Source organism: Peromyscus maniculatus, chromosome 5, assembly GCF_049852395.1.
Source record: "Peromyscus maniculatus bairdii isolate BWxNUB_F1_BW_parent chromosome 5, HU_Pman_BW_mat_3.1, whole genome shotgun sequence".
NCBI classification, from domain to species: domain Eukaryota; kingdom Metazoa; phylum Chordata; class Mammalia; order Rodentia; family Cricetidae; genus Peromyscus; species Peromyscus maniculatus.
This window is the reverse complement of record NC_134856.1, coordinates 81,969,559-81,990,943: the sequence shown is the minus strand read 5'-3', so window position 1 is coordinate 81,990,943 and position 21,385 is coordinate 81,969,559. Positions and strand designations below refer to the sequence as shown.

The 21,385-nt window shown below is 42.0% G+C and overlaps 2 protein-coding genes across 6 annotated transcripts in view; both read left to right on the top strand.

Moving 5' to 3' along the window:
- Dhtkd1 (dehydrogenase E1 and transketolase domain containing 1) overlaps positions 1 to 5,663 on the top strand; it is a 39,516-nt gene extending 33,853 nt beyond the window's left edge. Inside the window, exons 14-17 of the mRNA XM_006974652.4 lie at positions 519 to 601; positions 1,003 to 1,172; positions 3,462 to 3,547; positions 5,316 to 5,663. Of these exons, the coding sequence (XP_006974714.3) occupies positions 519 to 601; positions 1,003 to 1,172; positions 3,462 to 3,547; positions 5,316 to 5,420 (444 nt within the window). The 3' untranslated portion in view covers positions 5,421 to 5,663. The remainder of the gene's footprint in view (positions 1 to 518; positions 602 to 1,002; positions 1,173 to 3,461; positions 3,548 to 5,315) is intronic.
- Positions 5,664 to 11,809: 6,146 nt separating this feature from the next.
- The window catches only part of Sec61a2 (SEC61 translocon subunit alpha 2), a 37,312-nt gene continuing 27,736 nt past the window's right edge, over positions 11,810 to 21,385 (top strand). Inside the window, exons 1-3 of one of the 5 annotated variants that reach the window (XM_006974653.4) lie at positions 11,810 to 12,037; positions 13,788 to 13,855; positions 15,853 to 15,918. In XM_006974653.4, the coding sequence (XP_006974715.1) occupies positions 12,031 to 12,037; positions 13,788 to 13,855; positions 15,853 to 15,918 (141 nt within the window). In that variant the 5' untranslated portion in view covers positions 11,810 to 12,030. Of the gene's footprint in view, positions 12,902 to 13,787; positions 13,856 to 15,852; positions 15,919 to 21,385 lie in introns of all 5 variants that reach the window. The other 4 variants (XR_013051462.1, XM_042278120.2, XM_076572763.1 and 1 more) reach the window with 4 other exon arrangements.

Below are 21,385 nucleotides of genomic sequence, written 5' to 3'. Positions count from 1 at the left end.
TGTGTGTGTGTGTATGTGTGTGTGTGTGTGTGTGTGTGTGTGTGTGTGTGTGTGTGTATTGCTGTTGTTTTATTTCTATTATTTTTTTTTTCTGGAAGGGCTCTTCTGATACAGATATTCTGAAACAGAAGTCTCAAGCCAAGTCAAAGTATAAATTACTACAGTGGTCAGTTTCTTCTGGGTGCAGAAACACCTGCAGGAGGATTGCTTGAGTTCAAGACCAGCTTAGTGTTCATAGTGAGTTCCAGGCCATCCTGAGCTGCATAGTGAGACCCTGTCTCAGAAAACAAAACAAAAGAGAACTGCCTTATGGTAGGGACAAGGCAAGCTCTTCTCATTTTAATTTGAAGCACACAGAACTGTATCTCTGTGTTAGTGGGAGAACACTGTGTTAGTGGGCATGCTTGAGTGCAGTTCTGTGCCAGAATTCTGGAACTGTTTTCATAAGATCTGCTCTGAGTTACAGCTGTAGCTCTTCTGCATCTGTTGACATGAGTATGGCTGTTTCTCTCCTTCAGGCAGCAGTGTCAACTCTTGAGGAAATGGCCCCAGGAACAGCATTCAAACCTGTCATTGGTGACTCATCAGTAGATCCAAAAAAGTAATTTGATGTTTCTCTGTTTCCTCCTGTGGGTAGGGGTTTTTAATAAGCGAACAAAATTTCTTATATCATGTTAAAAAATTTTTTTGTGTGTTGTGTGTATGTATAAACGTGTGAGGGACTGAATACACTGCCTTACCACGCTTGGCAAGTATTATGCTGCTGAGCTATATCTCGGCCCCTCTCCTTATAGTCACATGTTAAGGGAATGTGTATGAAAGAGTGAACCCTGGGGACAGGTGTCACAGAAGGAGAACTGCAGGGCTCAGCAGATAACTGAACCCAGAAGCAGAGCCCCGAGCAACTTTGTTGCAACACATTGAAATCTAGAATCCTCTTTCTTCTGACACAATCCTTAAGGATGTTTCTCTCCACCCCATTACCTCCCTTGTCCCCAATAGCGTGAAAACCCTCATTTTCTGCTGTGGCAAACATTTTTATGCCCTGCTGAAGCAAAGAGAATCTTTGGGGACCAGGAAGCATGACTTTGCCATCATTCGAATAGAGGAACTCTGCCCGTTCCCGCTGGATTCATTACAACAAGAGATGAGCAAATACAAACATGTGAAAGGTAAAGGCTTTTTTTTTTTTTTACCCTTTGCTCTTTGGGGGGCCCACCACCCAGCTCCCAAATAAGTCACTCGGAGAATTATTCTTTCTTATGAATGCCTGGCCTCAACTTGGCTAATTTCTAGCTAGCCTTTCTTAAATTATCCCATCTCATTTTTGCCTCTGGGCTTTTGTCTTTCTCTATTCTATATACCTTTCTTTACTTCTTACTCCGTGGCTTGCTCTGTAGCTGGGTGGCTGGCCCCTGGAGTCCCCCTCTCCTTCTCCTTTTGCTCCCTGATCTCTCTTCCCAGATTTCTCCTCTGTTTATTCTCCCTGCCTGCCAGCTCCACCTAGCCTTTCTCTTGCCTAGCTATGGGCTGTTCAGCTCTTTATTAGACCAATTAGGTGTTTTAGGCAGGCAAAGTAACACAGCTTCACAAAGTTAAACAAATGCAACATAAAAAAAGTGCAACCCATCTTTGCATCATTAAACAAATATTCCACAGCATAAACAAATGTAACACATCTTCAACTAATATTCTACAATACTTGCTCCTGTTAGGGCCCTTTGCTTTTCAGATACTTGAAACCTGTTCATGCTATTTAAGATGGAAAGAGGTAGGGGAAGTGAAAGGTACTAGAAAGCCAAATCTCATGGAATCTGAGGATATGTTTTGAAGTACCTAGGGCCATGTCGCTCTTGTGTCCCACTCAGTCTTCCTACTATCATCTAAACATGATTTCTTGAGAATTTGTGGGTCATTAGCGCTGTGCCATCATATGCAATAATTGCAATATAATTGTAAATGATAAAGCACTTTCAGTACTTAGGATTGGAAAATTTGATATCTGTATGCACCTTATAGAAATTAAGTAATTACAGACCTAAATGTAACTGTAACACCATTAGGGGAAAACCTCTTTGAGTTTTGTTAGATGGAAAATTTTCCATTATGTCATTAAAAATTGGGCTTGATCAACATGAAAAACTTTCATTGTAAAAATTATTATAGGGGCTGGAGAGATGGCTCAGTGGTTAAGAGCACTAGATGCTCTTCTAAAGTATCTGGCTCAATTCTTAGCACCCACATGGTGGTTAATGACTAACTGTAACTCTAGTTTCAAAGGATCTGACATCTTCTTTTAGCTTCCAAGGGCACTAGGCACACATGTGGTACACAGATATACATGCAGGCAAAACACCCATACCCCACATATATTTAAAATACAAAATACCCCACCCCGAAAAAAAAAAACAAACTGAGGATACAAAGCAACCTTCACTCACCACTGCTGGGATCGAAAGTGGTTGCAACAGCTCTGGAAGATGGTTTCTTGTTATATAACCCCCAATTTACCATGTAACCCAGAATCCCCACTGCTGGTTTACCCAGAAAATGAAAATAGGTTCACAGGAAAATCTGCATACAGGTATTTTTAGCAGCTTTATTTGTTTTATGTTTTTTTTTTTTTTTTAGCAGCTTTATTTGTAATTGCCTCAAGCTGGGAACAGTCAAACTGTCCTTCACCTAGGGAATGAATAAACATAGTTCCCCTTAGCAAGAAATATGTGTAATATCATATTCAATAAAACAGGAAAGAGGTACTGTATGCTGTGCAGGGCCTCAAGGATGCTAAAAGTAATCAGGCTAGCACTGAGCCTCAGAAATGAACTGTTGCTATCTACAAGAACTTGGATAAATCACGAATATATTTTGGTAATTCATGTCAGACCCCAAAGGCTACACACTGTATGACTCCATTTATATGGCATTTTGGTAAAGGTGAAACTGCATGGTAGACTGAAGACTGATTGTTGCTAACATTTGGGACTCGGAAGCATATTGACTGCAAACAATCAGGATGAGGAGACTTGGGGTTGAAAGAACTAGTTTGCATCATGATTGTTTTGGTGAACACATAACTATGTACTTGCCAGAAAAGAAAAGAAAGGAAAAAAGAAAGAAAGAGAAAAGGATGATAACATCAGGAGCTAGGGAGATGGCCCAGGAGTTAAGAGTCCTTTCCAGTATCTACATTGGTGGCTCACAACCACCTGTAGCTCCAGCTTCAAGGGACCCAATGTCCTCTTCTAGCCTCCTTGGGCACCTGCTCACATGGCATACATTTATACAGACATGCATATGTATACATAATTAATAAAAAAATTTAAGTTGCTAACATGTTGGAAAAGCATATATTTAATTGAAGTTGAAATCTATTTATCATCCATCCATCCATTCCTCTACTCCACTTCTTGGTATATAAGTTTACATGAGGTATTGAAATAAATTGTTTCTTTTTGTAGATATCATTTGGAGTCAGGAGGAGCCTCAGAACATGGGTCCATGGTTTTTTGTTTCTCCAAGGTTTGAAAAACAGCTGGCCTGTAAGGTGAGTGCCCATTCTTATATTTATGTTCATTCATTCATATTCTCTCTCTCTCTCTCTCTCTCTCTCTCTCTCTCTCTCTCTCTCTCTCTTCTCTTCTCTTCTCTTCTCTTCTCTTCTCTTCTCTTGAAGTAACAATGTAAGGGTTTCTATTACCAGCTTGTTCATTTATTTAAAGATAAAGTGAAATTAAAAACTCTATTTTTAAGATGGTCATGGTGGTGCATGCCTGTATTAGAAGGTTGGGGTCACTTGAGTTTATAAGTTTGAGATCAATTCAGGCAACATAGTCAGATCCTGATACATGCAAGAGGAAGAGAAAATAAAAAGAAAAATCTAGTTTTAGACTATTCCTTTGGAGGAAAATGTTGAGTTTATGGAGCTGTCTATGTATTTAGATTACAGGGTTGAGTCTCCCTTATCCAGAATGTTCAGAACCAGAAACATTTCAGATATGTAAGTTTTTCAGATTTTGAAGTATTTATGTACATTTTTTAGGCTGAGAAGCCTTAAAAAATTCCAAAATCTAGCCGGGCGGTGGTGGCACACGCCTTTAATCCCAGCACTCGGGAGGCAGAGCCAGGTGGATCTCTGTGAGTTCGAGGCCAGCCTGGGCTACCAAGTGAGTTCCAGGAAAGGCGCAAAGCTACACAGAGAAACCCTGTCTCGAAAAACAAAAACAAACAAAAAAAATTCCAAAATCTGCTGGGCGGTGGTGGTGGTACATGCCTTTAATCCCAGCACTCGGGAGGCAGAGCCAGGCGGATCTCTGTGAGTTCGAGGCCAGCCTGGTCTACAGAGCAAGATCCAGGACAGGCACCAAAACTACACAGAGAAACCCTGTCTCGAAAAAACCAAAAAAAAAAAAAAAAAAAAAGAAAAAACAAACAAACAAACAAACAAAAAACCAAACAAACAAATTCCAAAATCTGAAATGCTTCAAAACCCAAGACCTTTTAGGGGCTGAAATGATAATTTCAAAATTCCAGATTTTGGAGAATTTCAGATTTTGGATTAAGGATGATCAGCCTGTAATATTATGTTAAAATGTGTTTGTATCTCAAAAAACTATGAACCTTGCATGTTTGTTACTTTTTCTACTATTTCCTCATCATGTCTCATCCAAGTGCCAGAGAAAAATGTTCATGAATGATTTTTTTTTAGTTTGGTGCCAGAAACATCCAGTTAACACTTATTGCAGACATATTTTTAGCGCTGCTAGACTGTATGTCTTTATTTTCCTCAGGAAAGGAGAACCAATAAGAATAGTTACACCTCTGCTTATCTTTTTATTCTATGTTCATTAGAATGTAGCTCATTCATTTAGTATGAGTTTGCTAGGTGGAAATAATTTTCTTTTTTTTTTTTTTTTTGGTTTTTCGAGACAGGGTTTCTCTGTGTAGCTTTGCGCCTTTCCTGGGACTCACTTGGTAGCCCAGGCTGGCCTCGAACTCACCGAGATCCGCCTGGCTCTGCCTCCCGAGTGCTGGGATTAAAGGTGTGCGCCACCACCGCCCAGCGGAAATAATTTTCACATGAAATACATCTAGTTAAAGAAACTACAGCTAAGATCAAAAGATAGTTTTTTTCACCTTATCATGCCTGGAATTCAGGCAGGGTAGATATTTCCCTCTAATCTATTCTCTGTAATTCAATATTTTCTTCTTAGCTTGAACAAGCTAACCGAGAATATATATACCTTTTTGTGGAACTGAGCAGAACTCCGATGCACTCAAAACGTTACTTGACTTCTTCTTTGCTCCAATGACAGCTCCGTCTTGTAAGCCGGCCCCCTTTGCCAGCACCTGCGGTGGGAATTGGCACAGTGCACCAGCAGCAGCATGAAGACACCCTCACCAAGACCTTCGCTTCATAATGTGCTTTGAGAAAACAGGAGAAAAAGGATTGCCTTTTAAGAAAAGTGCTGTAGGGCTGGAGAGATGGCTCAGAGGTTAAGAGCACCGACTGCGCTTCCAGAGGTCCTGAGTTCAATTCCCAGCAACCACATGGTGGCTCACAGCCATCTGTGATGAGATCTGGTGCCCTCATATGACCTGTAGTCATACATGCTGTATACAAAATAAATAAATGAATCTTTAAAAAAAAAAAAAAAAAAAAAGGGCCGGAGAGATGGCTCAGAGGTTAAGAGCACTGACTGCTCTCCCAGAGGTCCTGAGTTCAATTCCCAGCAACCACATGGTGGCTCACAACCATCTGTAATCAGATCTGGCGCCCTCTTCTGTATTCATGATAAATAAATAAATCTTTTTTTTTTTTTTTTTTTTTTTTTTTTTCTTCGAGACAGGGTTTCTCTGTGTAGCTTTGCGCCTTTCCTGGGACTCACTTGGTAGCCCAGGCTGGCCTCGAACTCACAGAGATCCGCCTGGCTCTGCCTCCCGAGTGCTGGGATTAAAGGCGTGCGCCACCACCGCCCGGCAATAAATAAATCTTTTAAAAAAAAAAAGAAAAAAGAAAAGTGCTGTAAAGGAAAACCTGCCTCCCCCACCTTTTCTCGTTTCCCCTAGCTAGCATGGAAGTCTGGAGTGATTTGGACAACTGACTCTGGAATACATGGAATAAGGGGGAAACTGATTTTATAAGTAATGAAACAGATAGTCAATTGTATGCTTTGCAGCACAATAGTGTTTGTTATGCTTTGGTTAGATATGAATGAACTGGAAAAGGTGGTCATTAACCAGGTGTATTCAGACTCCACTATAACTGACCATAAATGAGCAAGGCAAGTTCAGTGTATAGGCAGCCCCAACATTACCACTTAATTAGTTTAACGCACATAACTTTCCCTAATTTCCCCCTTTTCAAAGTCCTCTGAACAGCAATATTTTTGTTTTATGTCATCTCTGAGTCACTCTATGAAACGTTCCATCTGACACCAGTAAAATTAGAACATTCCAGATTCATGTTCTTTCAGGTTTTATCCATTATCCTTACAAGTAAATTCTGTTAAATACAGATTTCCGATTGTAAGATCTTCTAGCAGTGTTCTGAGACAGTTTCATGTTGTCCAGGCTGGCCTCATACTCACTGTATACCTGAAGATGACCAGCCTTGACCTTCTGATCTTTTTGCCTCTACTTCCTGAGTGCCAAGATTATTTATTTGTGCAGCCATGCCTAGTTAATGCTGGTGATGAGGAGCAAACCCTGGTCTTCGTGAATGGTAGGGAGCCCTCTACCAATTGAGCCAAAGCCCTGGCCGCTAATAATTTTTAAATTATGAAGTGTTAGCTGTATCAAAACTGACCTGTGGTTTATTTTACCATTAAGTTCCCCTTCCCCCCAGTTATATTGCTGTGATGTTTTTAACTTCTGATAGGTGGATTTCAGTATCAGGTTAATCACTTTAGTCTCTAAAAGTTCCAGGTACAACTATGATGTATGTCTGTGCTATTAAGTACATTAATTTTTAGCTGCTCTCCCAAAGTCAGGTCTGGGGGTTCCTCAGAGTTCACCAGGTGACCCATTCCATTTGGTGTTAAACCTAATGTTGGGAGCAAATCTAAACAGTAGCTGTGTGGCTTCATTTGAGTTGGTTTTGAGGAGCGTTTACCATGTACTATTCTTGCTTTGTGATACTGTTTTTCTAAAAGGTGATGGGGACTATGAAGGGCTGGAATGCATCTGTTTCCTTTCCACTTTTTTCAGCAATGGGCGGTGTCTTACATCATTAATGTATAGGCACTTCTAGATTAGTAATAGTTCATAATGTACATCTTTTTCTTTGTTTTTGAGATAGATTCTCACTATGCAGTTCTAGCTGGCCTGGAACTCAGTCAGATCTCTCTGCCTTTGCCTTCTGCGTGCTGGGATTAAAGGTGTACACCACCATGCCAAACTACAAGTTACATTTTAAAATAATTCTTTAGTGTAATTATTTAACATTTCTCTAGTATTTGCTTCCCCTTTCTCTCTCTCTCTCTCTCTCTCTCTCTCTCTCTCTCTCTCTCTCTCTCTCTCTCTCTCTCTCTCTCTCTCTCTCCTCTCTCTTTTCTCTGGATCTGGGTATCAGTTCCAGAGCCTTGTGCTTACTAACTCTACCATTGAGCCTTTTCCTCAACCTTTACCTCCCTTTTCTTTCTATATTCCTTAGTCCTTCTTCCTGTGTCACGCCTTATAAATCATGTAACTTAGTACCACTTATATAAATCAGTAAAATTTCAAGGGCCTGTTGAATAAGAATAATAATGTATATTTAGGTAGAAAAAAGCATAACATATCTTTATCCTCAGATCTCTAGGTTTCTTAAAAGATTTTAAAACTAATTATAAAATAAGATGGAAGTTAATATATTTAAGAATATTTTTGTCATAGCCAGGCAGTGGTGGCACACTCCTTTAATCCCAGCACTCAGGAGGCAGAGGCAGGCAGATCTCTGAGTTCAAGGCCAGCCTGGTCTACAGAGTGAGTTCCAGGACATCCAGGGCTGCACAGAGAAACCCTGTCTGAAAAACCAAAAAAGAAAAGAAAAGAACAGAAAATTGTCTTGCTCTTTCTGAATTTCTTCATAACAATTTACCTCACAAGTTTACTATTTCTTGTTATGGTTTTACCTGCATGAGCCATGAGAGTGTCTTCTGTCTCAACCACATTTTGAATTGTTTTACAGAAGGGACCATTTGAAGAATTCAAATCAAACATGCACTTCTGTATTTTATTCCTCTTAAAAATGTGACATTAGTCTCTCATATCTACTACCCATAATTATGCTTGTTTAACGTTCAGTGAGGAATAGAACTTAAATTATGTAGTAAGTAAGTTAGAATATTAACAACCATAGGAGAACTTCAATTTTGCTTGAAATGATATATTATTCTTAGTAAAATAAAATTTTCTACCTTGTAAAAATCATTTTGCTCAATTTTTCATATACTTCTTCCTGTTTGGGAAAGTATTCTGAAAATAACTTCTTTAGTTTGCCTGTATTATCTTGGAAGTTTTACTACTTTAAAAAAGACTTATTTTATTTATGTGATAGAGAATGTGTTCATGTGTGTGTGTGTGTTTGTGTGTGTGTATGCATGCTAATGCAGATGCCTGCAGAGGCCACAGCTCCAGATCCCCTATAACTAGAGTTACAGATAGTTGTAAGTAGCCAGATGTGCAGGCTGAGAACTAAGTTTGAATTCTCCATTTTGAAGATTCTTGAAATGGCGATACAAACAGTATTTCTTTTACAAAATGGAAGGAAAGGGGGTTGCCCAGGAAAGAAGTCACAGATTATGGGTCAATGCTTTTTAGTCTTGACGTTCCAGAAGCTTCTCTACATTTCTCTTGGATATACTTGGATGTCTAAGTTTTATCTCAGCTTCTCAGCGAGTTCATTTTACATAAAATATATAACACACCCTGTACAAATAACCCCCAAACGACTCTATCATGTTTTTGTTGACATCTGATAAAACGAAACATAAAACCTACTAATCACAGCCTCGTCACAGACAATCATTGAAGGAAGTCAGAAAACTGAACCTGGAGAAACCTGGAGGCAGAAACTGAAGCACAAGTCCCGGGGGAATGCTTCCTTCTTCTTCTTCTTCTCCTCCTCCTCTTCTTTTTCTCCTTCTTTCTCCTTCTCTTCTTCTAATTCTTTCATATATCACATCTTGACCACAGTTTCTCCTCCTTCCCCTCCCCACTCTCCCCCCCACTTTCTCCCCCAGATCCACCCTCCCTCTGTCGCCCCTCAGAAAAGAACAGGCCTCCCAGGGACATCCACCAAACACACATAATATGCTACTATAAGACCAGGCACATACCATCACATCAAGGCTGGATGAGGCAGCCCAGCAGGAAGAAAGGGGTGGTCACACAAGCCCACAAAAGAGTCGGAGACAGCCCCCTCTCACACTGTTAGGAATCCCACAAGAACACCAAGCTACTCAGACATAACATACATACAGAGGACCTAGGTCAGACTCCTACAGGCTCCCTGGTCTCTGTGAGCCCCCATGAGTCTTGGTCAATTGATTGGGCTGTGTTCTCTTGGTGTCCCTGACCTCTCTAGAACCTCCAGTCATTCCCTCTCCCCTGCAGGACCCCCCAAGCTCTGCCTAATGTTTAGCTGTCAGACTCTGTAACTGCTTCCATCAGTTGCTGGATGAAGTCTCTGTGGTCTCTTTGAGGAGAAATGCTTCTTAATGGCTTTGTTCTCATGGCTTTCTCAGCCTGCTATCTTACAGTATCCAGGACCGGTGTGGCGTTGCCCTCCGTGAGCTGGGACCTCCCACATTAATCATCAATGTAGAAAATGCTCCACAGGTTTGTCCTCAGGCTAATCTTATAGATGCATTTTCTCACTTGAGGTTCCTTCTCAAATGACTAGCCAGTGTCAAGTTGATATAAAACTAGCTAGCACAGAACTGAACGCAAGTCCTCTGCAGAGAGCAATAAGTGCTCTTAACTGCTGAGCCATCTCTCCAACCCAAGAGATTTCCTGGGTAGATATGCTAAAACAATTGGAAGACTAAAAGTAGAATGATAATCCTGATAGACAGAGATTTGGTGACATATAGGTCAAGGAAGTTCTGGGTCGCATTTGGGAAGTCCAGAAAGACTGAAGAATAGTGGAGGGGTTACTCCAGCTAATCTGTGAAATCAACCGATTCCTGGGGTACATGAGATTCTTAAGAAAAAGAGGAGGAGTAACAGGGGTGGGGTGAGGGGAAGAAAAAGAATGGCCAACAAAGTAGGATGAAATCAGGGTGAGTTCAAAGGATGGGAGATCACTCAAGGTCTTCCAGCTGTGTCTCACCCTCCCCTAGAGACAACGTCTTTTCTCTCCTCTCCCAGAACTTGAGCAGACCTTCCTGGCTGCCTACTACAATAACTGATACACATTTCCAATGGCATCCCTTGGCACTAAGTTACAATGTTGTGAGGAGGCCCAGAACACATTGGGAAGCCAAAAGGACAAGCCAATGCTCACAATAAGCACTGATGGCAGGATCTGAGAGAGCCTTTCTTTGCAAGTGCAAATATTAATCCTCTGAGTTTTCCCAGCTGGCCACAAACACGGTGAGAAAAACCCTTGCAGGCCCTTGCAAGACAACCCTTACGGTCCCCACCCCCACTCCAGGTGCTTATCTTGTTTCCTTCTTGGTTCTAGATCTGAACAGGAGAACACGTCTTTGGATTTGACTGATGACTGACTGAGTATAGGATGTCACCTTCGACTTAGCTTGTTACAGCAGACATTAGAACACAGACTTGATTTCGAGGAAGTGGTTTAAAGTTTGAGAAAGGAAAATTAATCTAAAAGCCTTCGTGTATACTAGTGTCTCAATTTAAATTTTACACCCGCATAAGGTGGCTGCTGTTGTGTATATTTTGTCAAAGTAGCTCATCTAGGTTGATTGCCCAAAGGCATTCCTGGAGATTAAAATGTAGGGCTGACTGAATTCTTTTTTTGTTTTGTTTTGTTTCGCTTTGTTTTTTCGAGACAGGGTTTCTCTGTGTAACTTTGCGCCTTTCCTGGAACTCGCTTTGTAGACCAGGCTGGCCCCGAACTCGCAGAGCTCCGCCTGCCTCTGCCTCCCAAGTACTGGAAAGTACTGGAATTAAAGGCGTGCGCCACCACTGCTGGTTTGATTGAATTCTAACACTGTTTTTTTTTTTTTTTTTTTGGTTTTTCAAGACAGGGTTTCTCTGTGTAGCTTTGCGCCTTTCCTGGGACTCACTTGGTAGTCCAGGCTGGCCTCGAACTCACAGAGATCCGCCTGGCTCTGCCTCCCGAGTGCTGGGATTAAAGGCGTGCGCCACCACCGCCCGGCTAACACTGTGTTTTTTGTTTTTTTGTTTTTTAACCACATGCTGTCCAAGAAGACACAAATTGGAGAAGCAGGAGGAGCCACCAGATGGGTCAAAGAACTGATTTCAGTGAACTCCTCAATCTCAGGAGGCATAAAACCTTGATGTCTGTACTTTGGAGATGGGGAAAGCACGTGGTAGTAAACTGGAGAGTACTTTTGTAAGCTATTGAATGCACAGTGTGTCACCAAATTTTTACAAATCTCTAAGAAGTTACACTTAAGATGGGCCCGAAAGAAAAGGTTGTTTCTGGAAGCTCAGCCCCAGGCCTCAGGAGACCAGCGGGATGCCTGAACTAGGAAACCTAATCTGGGAAAACAGCCCCGAAAAGGAAAACCCTGGGTCCCCCAAGGCCTGTCTCTGGGAGGCCACGGAACTGGGTAGGGCAACCAAGACACGCCCACTGTGGCAGCCCCGCCCCTGCCGCCGCGCCAGTGGTGGCCATGGCAACGCGGTGGCCGTCGTCCAACGGCTGGGGCCAGATCTGGGGGCGGGTCTGGGAGGAGCTGAGAGCGCGTGTCACATGACTCGTGGGCGGAGCTTGTGCGGGGACGGACGAAGCGTGTCCCAAGCCTCCGTCGCCTAGGCCAGAGTCGTGAGGAACGGAGCAGAAGCAGCTGCGAGGCCGCCGTTCCTCGCCGGGTGTCCCGAGCCGCCGCCATGGGCAGTGAGTGTGGTGGCGGGAGCGGGAACCTCAGGGTCGCGGGTCCCTCCGGGCTACGGGCCGTGGAGCGGCTTCCCCCTGGGGGTCGTTGGGGGGGCTGAAGATACGCAGGCCTCGCCGGGGTCGCGGCGGATGGCGCGAGCGGGGGGCCTCCGCCGAGGCGCCTCCGGTCAGCGAGGCCTTGCCCGGCGGGTCACGGAGACCCAGAGGTCCCGGTTTGCGTCCCTTAGGCGGCTAGGAGCGTGGATGGCGCGGGGAGGCCATTGGCTGGGGGGCGGGGAGTTAGGACACTCTCCCTAGCTTGGACCACTTGGGATTTTTCTGGATCTTAGGAAGCTCATTTTTTTTTTTTTTTTAAATTCCTGAATCACGCTTCCTTGGCGTGTTGCGATGAATAAGTCTCCTTCATTTTTTTTATGTGATTCATAGCATGTGTTTTAGGGGAGGAAAGGCGTGTGATCGGTAGCTCAGCATTTTCCTTGAAATATTCATCCCAGTCATTCTGTGGTGTTCATTGAAAACTGTAAGTTGGTGCGCGCGGTAGGACGAGGCCTCGTATTGTGGGGATCCTTCGAGGGCCCTGCCCCAAAACATCCATCCTCATGTGTATTCACGCAAATACTTAACCTAGCAGTTCACACGTTTGTGTCTAAAGGGGTGCCTAGCTGAAGGTCCAAGCCATACACCCTTTGGACAACTGGTAGACATTTGGAAAAGGGAATAGGTAAGACCCTTGGCCTTGAGTTAGAATGATAAATGGAATTCTCAGGATAGGAAAAATACATGGAGGCACGCAACAGCATTGTTTGAACCCGAACGCCAGTACAGCGAATCATAAAATGCCAAGAAATCCCGGAGGGTCGCTTGGTAAGGAAAAGGAATAAGGAGACTCTAGGAAGTTTCCTGATGTGACCCATAGTTTTTTTTTTTTTTTTTTTTTTTATTACAGGTGAATGTTTTCAGATTTTTAGATCTACTTTCTAAATAGTCCAAACTTGTACTTAGATAGCAAACATGACAATTATAAATTCTAACTGACATCGGTAACTTACACCTTTGTGAGTCCAGCGGGACTTAGGAGATAGCGAAGATCCCTAAACCTTGGTTTATCTTACTTTATATTACTTCAGAAGTAGCTTGGGAAAGCAGTACTTTATAATGAAATGTAATTGCCATTCTCTGAGCTGATTCTTGTGTGTAAGTACTTGGATGTGGTTACTTGGAGAATGACCAAGCTGTGAAATGCGGCTAACTGAAATGAAGTAGAGTTGGTAGGCTTTAAAAAGTTGCCTGTAGGAAGTGATCCTGATTTTTTTTCCCCTCTTTCTTTGCCTAGTGAATGTTGCCATCTTTAAGCTGTTTAAGTCAGTACTTGAGGTTAAGCTCATTTCCTTCTATAGCATCCCTGGGAAAGGCTCTCTCTGTCCCGCCATCTATTAGTGCATTATCGAAGTATTGTAGTAAACTGCATTTACTTATTTTTCATAGTGGTGATCTGAATATTTCCTGTTCTGTATATATACAAGGATTGGGTTTAAGCATGAAGAAGCAAAGTCCTGGTTCATTATTGACTTTCCTTCATTATTTACTCACTAGCCATTTGGATGGTCTTATCTATTGCAGACCTACTTCTTTGAACTTGAGAACATCATGATTATTTAATTTGGGTGGACGGGATAAACAGCTGTTAAAGACAATTTGTTTTTCAAACTGTTAAAAGATACATTTTTAAACTTGATAATTTTTTTTACAGTCAAGTTTTTAGAAGTTATCAAACCTTTCTGTGCAGTTCTACCAGAAATTCAGAAGCCTGAAAGGAAAGTAAGTATAATATTTTACTAATACAGAAGGTAACTTTACAGGTGAATTACTCTGCCAAACCACCAAGGTTGATTTGCTTACCCCAACCATTTCTGGTTGTAAGTGGAAAAATGTTACTTCCTCATCTTGCAAACAACTATAGACTGGTTTTTAATTTTTAAGTTATATTAATTTTTCTCATATATATATATATATATATATATATATATATATATATATATGCACTCACAAGTGCACCAGTGTACTGTGGTGTACATATGGAGGTCAGAGGGCAACTTTTGGGAATTGTTTCTCTTCTCTCACCATGTGGGTCTGGTGGTGGAAAGAATTGGACCTGGCATGGGCTTTCAAAACCTCCAAGCCCACCTTTAGTGACACACCTCCTCCAACAATGCCACACCCCCTAATCCTTCCCAAAACAGTTCCACCAACTAGGGACTAAGTTTTCAAATATATGAACCTATAGGGCTGTTCTCATTCAAACCACCACATCTATCTGGCTGGCCCTGTTATAGACTTTTTAAAGAGTAGGTAGGATTTTCATTCTATCAAAAATGTTGCTCTAAGTTATGTTTCCAACCCAAGTTCTTGACCTGTGTGTTAGTTAAGATACACTATTCTCCTGGCCATGTTGGTACTTTATAATTCTTTAGTGTAGGATGTATATATTGCTAGCTGATGTTATGATTTGCTGGGTAGGTTTTAGTGAGTACCAACTGTTTTACACAATAAATTGCAATTGTGTGAGTATATACCTCCCATATTTTAATTTCTTGTTAGGAAAGAAATAGCAGCAATGTGTTTAGAAGGTATCATAACTAAATCACATTGTTCTTCAATCATTGAGCATATTTGGAACTGAGATATTTAAAACTCCAGAAATAATATTAATTTAAAAATGTTCAGTTCTTAGACTATCCTGTCCGTCCTTTTAGTTCTTAGGAAATTAATAACAAAATAGGGTCATAGAGATTGATAAAGCTTTTGTTGGGCTTACTGTTTTATTTAGAAGTACTTTTAATTTTTAATGATTTGAGGTGCTAGAGATGGCTACTCAGTTTTACTTTAGGCATACCCAAGTGTAACTTTTCATAGTTTATGGATATCCTAGGATTCCTGTGTAAAATTGTTCAGTATTTCATGCAGTTCCCTTTTTGACTGAAACGTGCATTAGATCTGCTTTACTTTGCCTCCTCTTCAGTTATTTTCCCTTGGACAGTGTACATGAAGCATGTTTTTTTGTTCATTTTGTTTTGTTTGTTTTTTGAGACAGGGTTTCTCTGTGTAGTCTTAGTTCTAGCTGTCCTGGAACTCACTCTTTAGACCAGGCTGTCCTCAAACTCATAGAGATCCACCTGCCTCTGCCTCCTGAGTGCTGGGATTAAAGCCATGTGCCACCACTGCCTGGCACTCATGAAGCATGCTTATATTTAAATTATCTTTTTTTGTGGCAGCACATGGGAGCTAGTTGGAGATATAGACTTAACTATTACAAGCTATAGTCAATCTTTCAAATTTATTCAACACCAAATGGATCAAAAACCTTAGTGTAACACCTGGAACTCTGAACTGTGAGAATAGAGAGTAGAGAAAGCACCTTAAGATACAGCCGTGTGCAGAGACTTTCTGGGTGGGACTCCAGTCACTCAGAAGATAATGCCAACAGCTGACGAATGGAATTTTCATGAAGTTAAAAGTTTCTGCACAGCAAAGGAAAGGCATGCAGAGACAGCAACAGAATGAGAGGAAATTCTTCCTGGCTGTACAACTGATTGAGAATTACTACCTAGGATATACAAAAAGCACAGAAAGCTTACAAGTAATACCTTCCTTTTGGAAAAGAAGAGACTTGCATTTGAGATGCTTGGCTATTGATTTTAGCTGGAACAAGCTAGGGTGTGCAAACAATGAGCATGCCCAATGGGGAATGGTAATGGTGCCTTACTATGGAGTTTGCTTTGAATTTGATTGATCATTCTTGTACTTGTGTTATACAGATTCAGTTTAGAGAGAAGGTACTATGGACGGCTATAACACTCTTCATTTTCTTAGTCTGCTGTCAGGTATGTAACCAAATCATTGAATACACGTCTGTATTATTTTAAGTCTTGATTGGTAAGGATTTGAAAAACTGATAAAATAATATACTGAGTTATATTGAGTGCTGCTTGTTTTGGTAAGATTTATTTATGTGGGGTGTGTGTGTGTAAAAAACATATGTACAGTTGCCCATGGAGGCCAGAATTGGGTGTCAGATCCCCTACAGCTGGTGTTACAGTTAGTTGTGAGCTATCTATCGAATGTCAGTTCTGAGAATTGAACTTGTGTCCTCTGGAAAAGCACAAGGACTCTTAGCATTTGAGCCATCTCTGGCTCCGAGTTCTGCTGGTTTTATTTCTTTGTGATCTGGGGATCAAACTCAAGGCCTTGTGCATGAAGGCAAGTACTGTATGACTCAGTTACATTATAAGCTGAGCAGTATTATTATTTTGCTTGGTTCTCCCCCCACCCCCCCCCACCCCCCCCACCCTCCCACCCCCCACCCCCAGACAGTTTATCTCTGTCTATGGTGTTTCAAAGCTGTCCTGGAACTAACTTTGTAGCCAAACTTACAGAAATCCACCCCCTCTACCCCCTACCGTGTACAACAGGGTTTCTCTGTGTAGCCCTGGCTGTCCTGGAACTCTGAGTAAACCAGGCTGGCCTTGAACTCAAAGATCAGCATGTCTGCTTCCCAAGTACTGGGATTAAAGGTATATGCCTACTGCCCAGCTTTTTTTTTTTTTAAATATGTGTGTGTGTATGTGTGTGTGTATGTATGTATGTATGCATACATACCTCACACCATGGTATGTGTGTGAAGATCAGATGACAGTTTGTGGGAGTTGGTTCTCTCCTTTCATCCTGTGGGTTCCAGGAATTGAACTCCTCAGGTCAGCTGGGTTGGTTGTAATTGCCTTAACCTGCTGAGCCGTCTTGCTGGTCCATGTGTGTTGAAGAAGGAAATGATCAGGTCATTAAAGAACTTTTACTACTCTATTTATTTATTTTTTGGATGTTTAGGAGAGAATAGTTTAAAAAAAAAAAAAAACGCACAGAAAATGCAGAGAAAAAAGCAGGCATTTATATTTCTACCATATGCATTTGACATCTTTGAAGTTGTACCCCCACTAAAAAAAGTCACCTCTAGGGAGGTATATGTACATAGTAACAGTTTTAACTGTACATTCTGAAGAATTTTTGCAGATGTGTACACCCAAGAAGCTGTTACCTAAGTGGGTACAGAACGTTTTTGTTACCCTCCAACATTCCTTGTAACTCCTCATCCACTGTTTATCATCTTACCCCCAGTCCTGGGCAAGCTCTGATCTCCCTTCATCACTATAATTTGTCTTTTCTAGAATTTCACATATTGTAGTCAGGGTGTCTAGAGTCTGATTTTACAATATTTTTGAGATTTAGCCAGGTTGTCAGCAGTTTTTATTTCTCTATGTGAATGTCAGCACATTCACTTATATGTTGATATTCGGGGTGTGTGTTTGTGTGTGTGTGTGTTTGTGTGTGTGTGTGTGTGTGTGTGTGTGTAACTTGTGGCTGAAAACAGGTTGCCGTAAATGCTTGTGTATGAGTCTTTCTGCTCTAAGGAGTGCATGGCTAGGAAAGGTTGCTGGTCTGCATGGTAACTATGTTCAGTGTTCTTTGCCTATGCACCCCTAGTTGAGACTCCCTTGTGTCTTGCTAAGTTTTTGCTTATTTTCAACTAGCTCACCTATTGTGAATAGTAGCCATCTTAATAGGAGCGGTTTCAGTTTGAATTCCCTTGGCAAATGATAGTCAGCAACTTTGTGTGATGCATATTTGGTAAAGTATCTTTTTTGTTTTTGTTTTCCGAGACAAGGTTTCTCTGTGTAACCCTGGTTGTTCTGAATTGTCCTGTAGATCAGGCTAGCCTTGAACCCAGAGATCTGCCTTCCTTTGCCTCCGAGTGCTGGGATTAAAGGCATTCATCATGACTGCCCAACATCAATACTATTATTCTTGAGAGGGGTCTCACTAGTTATCTGGCTGGAATTCACTATGTAGACCAGGCTGGCCTAGAACTCACAGAGATCTGCCTGCTTCTGCCTTCCGAGTGCTGGAATTAAAGGCACATGTCACTACGCCCTTTGCATTTTCTTGATTAATGATTGATGTGGAAGGGCCCACCCCATCGTGGGTGGTGCCTCCTGAGGCAAATGGTCCAGGATAGCATAAGAAAACAGAACAAGCCCGTAACCATCACTCCTCCACGGCCTCTGTTGAGTTTCTTCTCTGACTTCTGTAGATGATGAAATAAACCCTTTCTTCCCCAAGTTGATTTTGGGCATGATGTTTTTTCACAGCAATCGACACCCTAACTAATACAGGCAATATGAGTTATTAATGCAGTAGATGGATAGAAAGAGGGGCAATAGCATGGTGGGGGTTGTGAGGAAAGTTGACAGTGTCAGCATCAGAGACAGCTTGGTGGGGTCTCTGAAGAAACGAATCCTCCCCGTGGCGGAAGTGTGGGTCTCCTTTTATATGTTTCTGAGAATGGAGGAGGTTTCACAGCTGGAGCCTACAATCAGGCTCTTTCATTCTGAAGCAGGAGGCAGGGAAGAGGGTAAGGAGCAAGATGGGTGTCCATCAGGGCTCACTTTGACGTAGACTTAATTTTCAGGCCAGAGAGATGTTGGCACCTGAAAGTCTGTTAGCTAGGGACTCAAATGTCTCTGTAGGATGCCTGTTGGTATCTATGACAGGGGAAAGCTGTTGACTATATTGTGTTCTGAGCAGCTGCTGGATTCTGACATTACATTCTTTTTTTTGTTTGTTTGTTTGTTTGTTTGTTTGTTTTTTCGAGACAGGGTTTCTCTGTGTAGCTTTGCGCCTTTCCTGGGACTCACTTGGTAGCCCAGGCTGGCCTCGAACTCACAGAGATCCGCCTGGCTCTGCCTCCCGAGTGCTGGGATTAAAGGCGTGCGCCACCACCGCCCGGCTGACATTACATTCTTAAACTGGTAAGTTAGGAAAAGTTCTGCAGCTTTGTTCTTTATTGAGAAGGACCAACTCTAGGTCCTTTATATTTCCATAGAAACAGCTAGAGTCATTGTGTGTATTTTTGTAAGAAAATCCATTAGGGATATGAGATATATATGCAGCTTTGACTTTTTAGTTTGATTTATGAGAATTTTTAGGTTGATTTATGAGAATTGTCATCTTGAAAATACTGAATCTTCTAATATAGTGGTCAGCAAACGTTAACCTGTAAAAGTACAGAGTGGAATTTTGGGTCTTAAATCATTACCCAGATCCCAAGAAGGAAACATAAATAGAAGAATGACCTCCAGGCCTAGTGTCATTGGCCTGGGATCTTAGCTCCTCTGGAGGTTAAGGCAGGAGGGTCTCCAGTTGAAAGGAAGCCTGGACAGCGTAGAGAGATCCTGTCTCTAAAGGTAAAATGATAACAAAACAAAAAACACTCCCTCTCCTGATTCCTTAGGGTGTTTGCCTAGGTTATTATGTAAGCCCCACATTCAGTCTCCCAGCACAAAAAATGCCCGCCCCCCCAACATTTCTATCTAGAAACCAGTGCTGTTTCTCAGGAATGGCTCATGCTGTGGCCCACTTACGCCTTTGTGTTACCTAGTTTCCCTGTGTTTATATAGTTGCTAAATGGCTGCTTTTTGTCTTTCTCACGTTTGGGCAGATCTGCCCAGTGTGGGTGATTTCAACTGAACATAAAACAAGTTCTAGCCAGTTTTCTCTAGCTTGAGGGAATGGTGGGAGGTGAGATAAGCTGAGATCATTACATTAGATGCTTCCAAGGCTCTGCTTTGATTTTTTCCCCCCTTCGGCTGTCTTGAAAGCTTCTCACAAGCTAACTGTGGAGGTCTATTCTCCATTCTAGGCTCTGATTGTCCCTCAGTTCTTAAATTTAGCATAGTCCCACAATCTGAGTTCCATCCCACAGACTCACCCTCATCGCTCAACTTCCCTTCCCTTCCTTCTCAGCTGCGGTTTCTCCTTTCTCTTCATGAAAAGGAAGAATGAAGGAGTCTGTAGTTTCCTTCTCCACATTTGGAATGTTAGTCGGCATTCTGGGGGACTGTTAGCATCGCATGGTAATAGGTAGGAGCTGTCTATTGATCTTCTTGGGTAGGCTGCACCGTGGCTAGTGGTGCTTTGAATCTACCACCTTTTTCTTGTGTAGTGGCTTATTAGTCACTCTTCTTATTGCTGCGACAAAACACTAGACAGAAGCAACTGAAGAAAGGGATGCTTTAGTGTGGCTCACAGCTTGAGAGTTCAGTCCACAGTGGCAGAAAGGTGTGGTGACAGGAGCGTAGGTGGCCAGTCATATTGTGTCTGCTGTCAGGAAGCAGAGAGAGATGATGCTGATGCTCAGCCTGCTTGACTCTGTGACCCAGCCTATGGGGTGGTTTTCCCACTTTCAGGAGAGCTCTTTCTTCCTCAGTTAAATGTCTCTAAAAATACTTTTGTAGACTTATTTGAGTTGTTTCTTAGGTGATTCTAAATCCTACCAAGTTAACAGTCAAGCTTAACATCACAGCCACTTTGGAGATTTTTTTCCCTTTTCCTCCAGCTTTTTAAAATTTACATTAGCTTTTATTCTTTCATGTTTGTGTTTTGTTATGTGCCAGAGGGGGAAAGTACCCTAATGTAACTGCAACTTGCCATCTTGTTCATTTTCAGCACTGAGGGTGAACCCTGACCCTTGAGCATGCTAGGCAAATACCAAGCCACATTCCAGGCCTGCAACATGCAGTCCCATCCCAGACGTGCCTTCTTTAGCTTTGACTTCCCACTGCTTTTGAAGACTTCTAGTGCTCATTTTCTGTATCTCCATATGGTTAGCTCAGGTGTCCATTAGAACATGGAGTGTTTGGGTTCTCCAGAGTACTGTATCGTATTACTATTTTGTCAGGTTTGTTAAAAGAAAGACTTTATAGAAAATAAACTTAATGACTTATTTGGACATTTAAGGACTCAATCCAAGAGCTCCAGAGGAAATATAGAGGGTTCTGTTCCAGGGGCCTCAGATAGGGACTGTCCTGTAGTGCTAGTGGCTCCCTACACAGTGACTTCCGTACTCCTCACTTCTCACGGACACAGGGTGTACACAGACTAGCTCTGCCTCCCGTGTTACCAGTTCTGTCGCCTAGCTTAACAAGGTTCAAATATCCCAGAGATTCAGGCACTTAAAATTTCTGGCAGCATATTTTGGAACTTAAAAACATTTTAAAATTGTTTTACAGTTTTTGTTTTTGCATTTATTGTGTGTGTGCAGGTATAGAGGTCTATGGCTTCCTGCTTAGCTAGAGAGCCTGGTAAACAGGCCACAGGCATCCCTGTGTCTCTGCTCCTTCATGCCTTGTGGTTACAGGCATGCACTGGCACATGGTTCTTTTCATTGGTACTGGGAACCTTAACTCACTCAGATCCTCATGCTTGTGTGGAAAGCACTTTTAACAACTGAGCTATCTC